Here is a 9,133-nt window from a genome sequence, read left to right as displayed (position 1 = left end):
TTTGAAAATACGACTTTTTATTTATAGATATTTTTATTTCTTTCCTTTACTGACACAAAATCAAGGTATCCGTAGTTTTGAGCTTGTCTTCTTTCGCCGCCTAGATGCTTTGTTTTAAGATGTCAGTATACATTTGTATTTTCCTGGATATACTCATATCAATGTGTTTGTCTTCGACACCAACGACCATTCCTCCTATGATACTAGGGTCCACTTTTTCAGTGAGCTGAATATTTTTTCCTTTTGCGAATTTCTTTAGCGCTGCCATGAGACTGCTTCTAGTGCTGTCATCTAAGGGCTTCGCAGTTATAACTTCACATAGTGCCTCTTTTCTGTGAGCTACCATGACTGCCAGAAACATCGTGATCATCTTTCTGAGATATTTCAGTCGCCCGTTTTCAGCTACTACGGCTAAGAAGTTCGCTGCTTCTGCGGGCATACCTAAGACATAAAAAGTTATAAATTTTTGGGATTCTAAAGTCGCTGATAGTGAAAAAAACTAAACATTTTAATCCAAAAATAGTACCGATTACATGAACTGAGGGTCTACTCTCCTTCTCCGTCCGACACCCGCAGAAACAATTACTGTCAAATAAGCAATACTTGACTAAATTAAAAGACAATGTCAAGTTTCATTCGCATCATGCATCTTTTAATTTGATCGAGTATTAGATATTTCACGGTAATTTTTTCGGACGGATGTGGGACGGACATCGAGAGTACCAGGGCCAGAATCTTTAGTATATACTAATACAAAGAAATATTTCTTCGATCCGGCTGGACTCGAACCAGCGACCTCGCCATACCGGAGCTATCACAATCCCAACTGAGTTACGGAACGAGTCAGAAGACCTTACGAATTTCCCTATGCGCTTGTTACGGATCTTTGTTTTTCATTTTAATGATTTTTCTCCGCAGCGCCTGCGAGAAATCTGTGAAAACTTCACTTAATCATTTTGAAATATCAGAATCCTATATTATTTTGCTTTATTTTACTTTGTAGCTTGTAGAGAAAAGATAAATTTCGTCTCAATCTATCGTGTCTGGTAAGTTACCTGTTTCTTTTCCAATTTCCAGCATGAGTTTAGCCTTCTCTTTTCCGGAGACCATACTGGAGTCAATGAAGTCCTGAATTGCAGGTTTAACAAGAGAACCCTGGATGCTGCGAAGACTTTGTTCAATTTCGTTCAGTTTGTTAGTCTGGGAACCAGCACTGAATAGCGCTGATACGTATCGTCCTTCTATGCCTGTATACAATGTGTTCATTTAATGCCAAGTATACTTAAAAGTAAATTTTATTTAATAAAAACTTAAAAGTGCTAAATTTGTGACTTAAAGATCATCACTAGTGCGGGTCTTTAAGTTGTTAGTTTATGATTTTTTCGTATAGTTACTTGGCCAAAATATCAAAGGGTCCCAAATCCAACAAGTGTCTTTTTTTTCATGAAATTAGTTATCTAACAAAGTGCACTTTTCAGCGATGTAATATACAGGGTTTGTAACTAAATTGTTTCTGTGCTACATTAATAAATGTGCTTATTGAATTGCGTCATAAAAACAGCGTGAAAGGTATATTATAATAGGCTTGATAACCTCATTTAACGAAATTCACACACTTATTGAGTTATGCATCAGATACCTCGATATGTGAAACTGCTGTTTTCGTTTGGCGGTTTTCCTAAAAGGAGAGGACCTAAAAGCCGCTATATTTATTAGCATTAATAAGTAGGATAACCTCGCCTTCGGTTATAAAGTAATTATAATAAAATATAATAATAATAATTTACTTGCCATTATTGTTAGAGTTTGAGCGTGATGTTCAATGAAACTCAATGGTCAAAAAGAAGAAATATGTTTAAATGTCATGTTTAAATATATTTTGTTAAACAAATGTCGGAAAAATATAAAGAGTGATAGCAAAATGTATTTACAATTATATTTATAAATAGTATTAACAAAGTGTAGTAAATTCTTCAACTATATGTTCTAAGTATTATAACAATACAACATGCATAGTGCAGTAAGAAACTATTAAAGAATCAGAACATAATTATGACAGCTGGTACTTAAAAAAGGAAAATCTGCAGACTTAGCCTGAGCTCAAAGACAAAAGTTATCTGGTATATATAACCATAGCACGACAGCCAAATTTCGTAGTTTTGACAGATCGTCGTAGCAAAATATCTCTACTCCCCAAGGGGCAGGAGACAAGAGACGCTTTTAATTTAAATACTATATCTTTCTAATTCGTGATTTAAATTTAATACTAATTTTATGCAATGAAAGTGTCTCGTGCCTATAGTAGTTATTTACTAAGATTTTACGAAGAAAAACTGACACGAAAGAGTCAAATAATGACGGTACGCTAATTTTGTGAACCGTTTCATCTCCCTGAGGCCGAGTTCCTCAGTAATTTCAAGGTGTCCTGTGAATTGATGGATTATTTGTGCATCTGTCATCCACATGTGTATCTGTGCGGGTTCAAAGTAAGTGAAGGAAAGTAAGGCACGCGTTTATTACCAGAATTTGATTCGTACATTTCGGTGATAAACTTTGTGAACATTTGAAAGAACAACAGAAAAATAGTCAACAAAACACAAGATGGCTTTTTTTTGCTATTATTTCGTTTTTCGTCAAAATGCGCTTTCAACTCAACAAAAATATCAATATAATTTGCGTAACAAAAATAGCAAAATTACTGTTACCTTTTATTTTCATTGATTTAATGCACGCCATAAGCCGTAATAAATAACGTGACGGTGGATATAAATGAAGGGAGTTAGAGTTGTGCCTTTAAAAACTATTAGGTACCGGTTTAGTGTGACCACTATGATAATGAAAGGTAATTTTACTTGCGGCAACTTATATATCGCTACGTAGAGAAAACTTTGTCTACGGTAGAGAGTTTCTCTTCCTGTTACGACGTGCTCGGAGGTGAGACATAATCAGTAGAGAAGAGAGAGATATCTATAAAACTGCTGTGCTATAAGTACATACCAGCATTCCAATGGCATAGTAAAATATATAATTGTCGTTATTTTATAAATACATTATGTAACGATATCTATGACATAATGCAAAAATAACATTCACCAATGCAATAACAATAAGAAAAATACTGATTTATGGAGACATTAAATTAGCACCCTATATATTAAAACGATTAATGGTCTATCCACACATATCCGGGACGTGGATGGGCCGTCCTCCGTCAGGGGCTCAAAAAAATATCGTTGCATATATTTTGTGTGAACTCGTTCATACATGTCCGTGTCCGGGCCGGGGCCAGGACGGGCGCGCAGTTCATACAAACTAGCACGGCCACGTCCCGGGCACGGCTCTGTTGTGTGTGGATAGTCCTTAAAGCTGCTACAAATTACTTCTAATCATTGACCTAATTCTTCTAATATAATAAATATTATTAAGATACACGCCCAAGCAGCACACCCACATCTAAATATATACTATAAGATATCTAATAGAATTTAATTCGATTGAATATTTTAAGAGTTCAAATTCCCTCAAGATATCTCGAAGGTTTCTAGATAATTTAAAGTAAAAGTGGGCACAACTTTATTAGTAGATCAAGAGTGCTTTGAGAAACTATCTATAGGTAGTGTTAAGAGTGATTCTTGTCTTTTTTCTCAAGTAACCCTTCTAGAATGCTACAAGACCATTTGTAGAATGTAGACAGTTTTTATTTAGTCTTGTAGACAGTTTTTAGATTAATTGTAGTCTATGATAGTTTTCTTAGTAATACTATTTTAAAACCAAAATACTAAAGCGTTACAAACATAAGACACAATTCTCTTAATACTAATAGATTTCAAGTTTAATGGCTTACAAAATATAAACTATCAAAATTGCAACATGTCGAAATTAGATATAATATTTGTGACTTTTTCACGCAATGTTTAATCGGTTAGAAAGCGCGAATTGACGTGCGACTTTAAATACATTGTGAAAAGTGATGTAAAACCTGTCATAAAAGTAATGCGCTCGCAAAATTTTAAATATTTATGTATACAATATAAATTTAATAAAAATACAGTTATCGATTTTCGGTTTTAAATATTTATAGAAAGCTTAAATATACAAAATAACTCACAAAACAAACCATTTCCAAGAAGTTTTAGGCTTCTTCAAGCTAATTTCAACTTAGATTTACTTTTTAAAAAGAAAAGAAATTTTTCTCGGCTACTTCATAGTCATTCTTTAAAAATAAAAATGGCGATAAGAATTTAAAGCTTTTTCAAAACACTGTTGAGAGCATTTTGTCTATAGCTTTATCTATAGAAAAACTTTAGAATACGAAAAGATTATTTTTACTTGCTTTATGTAGTTGATCTTGTAGAAGAATATTCATTCTTAAGAAGCTTCTGTGATTGTCTACAAAACGCGATGTTTCTAAGCGATTTTTTCTTTTGACAGTATTACAAAAACTTTATAAAAGTTATAGGTTATTATAATAGTGAGCGTATTATGCAATAAAAAACTTTTCAAAACACTAGGTCAAAAAAACAACTGAAAAAAATCCAATTTGTCGCAAAAAAAACGTTATTCTGTATAATTATATGGAACGTGTTATATATGACTAGAAAGGTGGATAAATTCCCTATCATATAAACATAAGGAATATTTTAATGACATACCTAACTTATGTTGGAAGAAATAAAATTTTCATTACAAAATTGAGGTTATTTCTTCACGCCAACCCCCTTTCACACAATGATTTCACTGTTTTCTATTGACAGACGGCACAATACACATACACAACATTGAAGTACGGTAGTTTTCGCTCTCATTTCATACGTCAATGGCTCATTTCAATTGTTTTTAGCACTTATTTGTCAACAAACATAGCATCGGGCCATGACCGGCCCGAGCGCGAATTACGACTATTGTATCCAGCGTTGCCAATTTGTGGGGAATTCCCCAAATTGTGGGGAGTTTCAACTAGATTGGGGATTTTGTGGGGATTGGCGCTATGTGAGGAAAATGTGGGGATTCTATCATTTTATCATTTTGTTTAATCTATCAATTGCTGATGCATCGCTAGTTTGATCGTTACTGTTAGAAACACTGTGATGGACTATGTCGACGTGTTTTTCAACATCGCACATCCCTCGTATTATTAAGAAGCAGCTTAAATAGAATTATTATTAGAGCACTTGGTTCTGAATTGTAAAATTACCAGTCGGTGCGTGTTGAGTTCGCGATTCCTTCTCCCGCTTAGGCCGATCCCCGGTAAGAAGCAAAACGAAATCAGCTATTGATAAACATAGCCGAGCAGTTGGTACTTTCACACCACAACTTACCACTCGTCAACTTTAAATATTAAATATAGGTCGAAACTCATTGATTATTTCTAACATTAACATAGTGTCACCAAATGCACAACAAATAATCAATTTCCTTAATTTTGTAAGGCAAAGAAAAATGATTTTTTATTCAGCCTGATTACAGATTAATGTTGAATCTAATTATAATTAATATAACTACCTCTGTGGCCGAACGGTTACCATGCCGGACTGCCATGCAGAGGTCTCAGGTTCGATTTCCGGGTCGGGAGAAATATTCGTATGGCCTACATTTATTTCTCTCGTGAGTTTGGGTGTAATTTGCGGTTGTCTACGTGTATGTCCATGGCACCCGCGACACAAGGTTTCCCTAGTGCGGGGCTATGTTGAGTGTGTACGTTATTATTATTATTATTAAAATAAATAAACGATTTTATAATTAGTTTTACTTTTTACATTCTGTTTACATTCACAGCAAACGTAATAGATTATTACATTTTGAGTTTCTTAATTTTTTTGTTATATTCTTAGGCGATGTATTTCTAATAAATAATGAAAACTCGAGATGTGGGGAATTTGTGAGGAATATGAACTTCGCTCCGCTTCGATGATTTTTGGGTATTTTGAACAATTGGCATTGACAACGCTGATTGTATCGAATGATGTGACTTTAATATCCAAGGTTCGCCACCTCCACCAGATGTTTTAATATTCTTTACTTTATCCATTTTGCATGAACTCTTACAACGTCCAATAGTGTAAAAACCCTAATTAGTAGTATTTTTTAAAATAAAATCTACTGAAGACGCGCTATAACGTGATGACAATAAGTCTATAAATTCAGAATGAGTCAAAATGTCTATAAATTGAATATATCTAGAATAAACTTAAGAACACTAGTTTTTAGAGTATTAATAGACTTTACTGGATGTGTATAGAAAAATTTAACTAAAAATAATCAGTTGTTCTACAGATGAAGTTAAAATAAGGACTATAAGAGTAAATCTTAAAAGAGATTACACTTAATTAATTGTTTGGTATTAAGATGGTGTTAAAATTTTGACTTGAGTGAAATAAGTCTATAAGAACAATTTCTTTTTTCTAAAACCATTTATAACTATTATTTAAACCAATACCATATTAAGACTGTTTATAGTTTTAATGCGTATAAAGTGTGCTCCTTGGGCGGTAACTACATTTGCAGTCACTTCAATATTACACCAAACAGAAAAGCTAAACTTGCTCGTAGTATTTGCTCGTGTTTCTCTCTAGGCGCTTTTCAACAGGTATAGCGCAAAGTAATGACAAAACTTGGTCAAAGAGGAAATTATAGTGACGACTTACCAAATACCGGTATTGGAGTTTTGTATTGCAATCCATGTGTGCACATGGTTCTCACTATTGTGCTAAACACATTTACTACATAACGATGGGACATAATTTATGTGTACAACTATTATTCTTCACTTTATAAACAAATTTTAGGTGCAATTTTAAACTGCCCGATTGACAATTTTGATTTGAAGACGTCGATTTACAAGTAAAAAAGGTTTCGTGATTCCAAAGAGGTTCGTAATAAAAATTATAATCTCCATACGTAACGCGAACTCTCCGCTCGGTGGCATAATTATTAAATTACATATAATTTTAAAACTAAGCCAACAGCATTCTGCGAATGTGAACATGTTCTAATATATTTATAACAATAGTAATAATAATAATTTATTTAATAAAAAAAAACAAATACACGACAACAAGCACATAGAAAAATTCGTGAGTTCCGCTGGTTCGTTCCGTGGCTTAGTTGGTATAGCCTCTGACACGGTATGCTAGGAGACGTCGGTTGGAATCCGGCCGGATCGAAGGAATTTGTTCTGAGTGTTCGATCTTTGTATTAATAATTATAATAAACTAGTGGAGTAATTTCAGATAAAAATAATTGTATATCAATTCATTTAAAATTTAAAAATTTGCAAAATTTTGCTTTTTTATTTAGGTCTAATTTGAAATAAAAATCAGGTGGTTCACATTTTTTCATGCACTTGTTTTAATTACCCATTAAAAGGTTTGTAGAGTAGTTTGTACACCTTTCATTAGTGGTGTTAATTTTGTAAACTGTAATTGGATTTTTTCGAATCCAAGTCGCGCAGTCATCGGTTAGACGTGACCATGGGAACTGTTTAAAAAAACTAAACGTTTGTTTAAAAAACTAATAAACGAAATTGAGATCGGGAAATCCAGTTTCAAATCCTATGTGTAACAATGGTAATGTATGGTTCTCTGAACGTCTAAGATTGGAGTATTATTAAGTAGAGTAGGATATAGAGTTGACGTAAACCACAGTTTCCGTAATAAGTTGATGTATTAACATTGACTTACAAATAAATGGATGACGGGTCTAATACAAAAACCACGAAAAAAATGTCCCAAGCCAACCTATTTAAACGTAGTGACATGTCAAGGAATATGAAAAAGCTAAAACGTTGAATTTAAATTGTAATGTCATCGCAGTACTGTCAAATTTTGCTTGCTTCGCTGTCAGTCGAACAAACGAAGACTAGAGCGTGAATGACGCTCTGTATACGATTTTAACGCCCTATAAGTTCGGACACTTTTTGGCGCGGACCCGACGTCCATATAATTGTAAGTCAATGTGTATTAAGTAAAAAGTGTACAGCGTAGTTTTGAATGCTTATCTGTGGCCGATCGCTAGTGAAGCGAGTTGTCAACTGTCTTTTATGAGCATTTACACGTGCAATATGTTGTTAAGTTAGGAAAGTATTGTACGGTGCAAAAACCGTACAGGTAACAATCGCGAAAACATAAGAAAACGATGTTTTTTTTATATTTATCAATGTCTCATTTAATCAAAGTAGTAGTAGTGTACGTACAATTTATAAATTTTCATCTGTTTCTGCTTTTTTAAAGACAAAAGCCAAAACCTTATCAATGGTAGAAACAAAACAAAACTAAAAATTATTTATACAACATATAACCGTTTATAAGCAATATAGAACTCGAGCGGGTCTATCAATACAAGTACCTTGGCCATTTTGTCTCCGACGACCTTAAGGACCTAATGGATATTGAGAGGGAACGCAGGGCGCTGGCGGTCAGGTGTAATATGGTGGTGCGAAGGTTTGCGCGTAGCAGTGAACAAGTAAAGATTCTACTTTTTAAATCATACTGCCAAGTTTTTTACACGTGCAGCCTTTGGACCAACTATACGCACAGAGCCATCAGCGCCCTGCGAGTACAATATAACAATGGTTTTCGTATGTTGTTGGGGCTGCCGCGGTTCTGCAGTGCGTCAGGCATGTTTGCATAGGCTCGCACTGATGACTTTTATGCCATTATGCGCAAAAAGTCGGCCTCACTGCTCTGCAGACTACGAGCCAGCTCCAACCCAATACTGAAGACCATTGCCAGGAGAATTGACTCTCCCTTTATGCGGCAACTTTTTTCGCCTCGTTTTTAATTGCTTTCAAATGTTCATGTTTTTATTTTAATTTTAATTTAATAATGTTTAGATTTAGTGCCTACTAACATAATTTTTAAGAATAAAATTGTTACTAACACATATGGACTAAATAGTTGTCTGAAATAAATACATATATTATTATTATATTATTATTATTATATAAATATACGTAGTCGGTTGATCGTTGCAAAAATCATTTAGCTATATCACGATGTGCTTGAAAACTGAGCTTGAAATAATGTCAAACGCTCGCTTCTCGTTGATCCGCCTCACTTTTACTTGGACCATTATGATGTGAAGACTAGAAAATACATGTTTCATGAAATTCTATACTCTATCGATGTCCAATCCT

General features: G+C 34.0%; 1 protein-coding gene across 1 annotated transcript; it reads right to left on the bottom strand.

Moving 5' to 3' along the window:
- Positions 1-87: 87 nt before the first annotated feature.
- LOC113228581 (ATP synthase subunit O, mitochondrial-like) lies at positions 88-6,732 on the bottom strand. Its single transcript, XM_026461935.1, has 3 exons — positions 6,645-6,732; positions 1,056-1,247; positions 88-441 (listed from the first exon to the last, which is right to left on the bottom strand). The coding sequence occupies exons 1-3, from the start codon at positions 6,688-6,690 to the stop codon at positions 101-103; spliced, it is 579 nt and encodes a 192-aa protein (XP_026317720.1). The 5' UTR covers positions 6,691-6,732; the 3' UTR covers positions 88-100.
- Between the last annotated feature and the right edge of the window lie 2,401 nt (positions 6,733-9,133).

The sequence above is a fragment of the Hyposmocoma kahamanoa genome, unplaced genomic scaffold (assembly GCF_003589595.1).
Source record: "Hyposmocoma kahamanoa isolate Upper Pololo Valley unplaced genomic scaffold, ASM358959v1 232, whole genome shotgun sequence".
In the NCBI taxonomy this organism is placed as follows: domain Eukaryota; kingdom Metazoa; phylum Arthropoda; class Insecta; order Lepidoptera; family Cosmopterigidae; genus Hyposmocoma; species Hyposmocoma kahamanoa.
This window is presented reverse-complemented; position numbering and strand designations above follow the sequence as displayed.

Coding starts and splice junctions, on each gene's coding strand:
- LOC113228581 (XM_026461935.1), bottom strand. CDS start 6,690: ATGTGCACACATGGATTGCAATACAAAACTCCAATACCGGTATTTG. Junction 1,248..6,644: donor AACTCCAATACCGGTATTTG/GTAAGTCGTCAC, acceptor CATTGTATACAG/GCATAGAAGGACGATACGTA. Junction 442..1,055: donor GGAAATTGGAAAAGAAACAG/GTAACTTACCAG, acceptor TTTATGTCTTAG/GTATGCCCGCAGAAGCAGCG.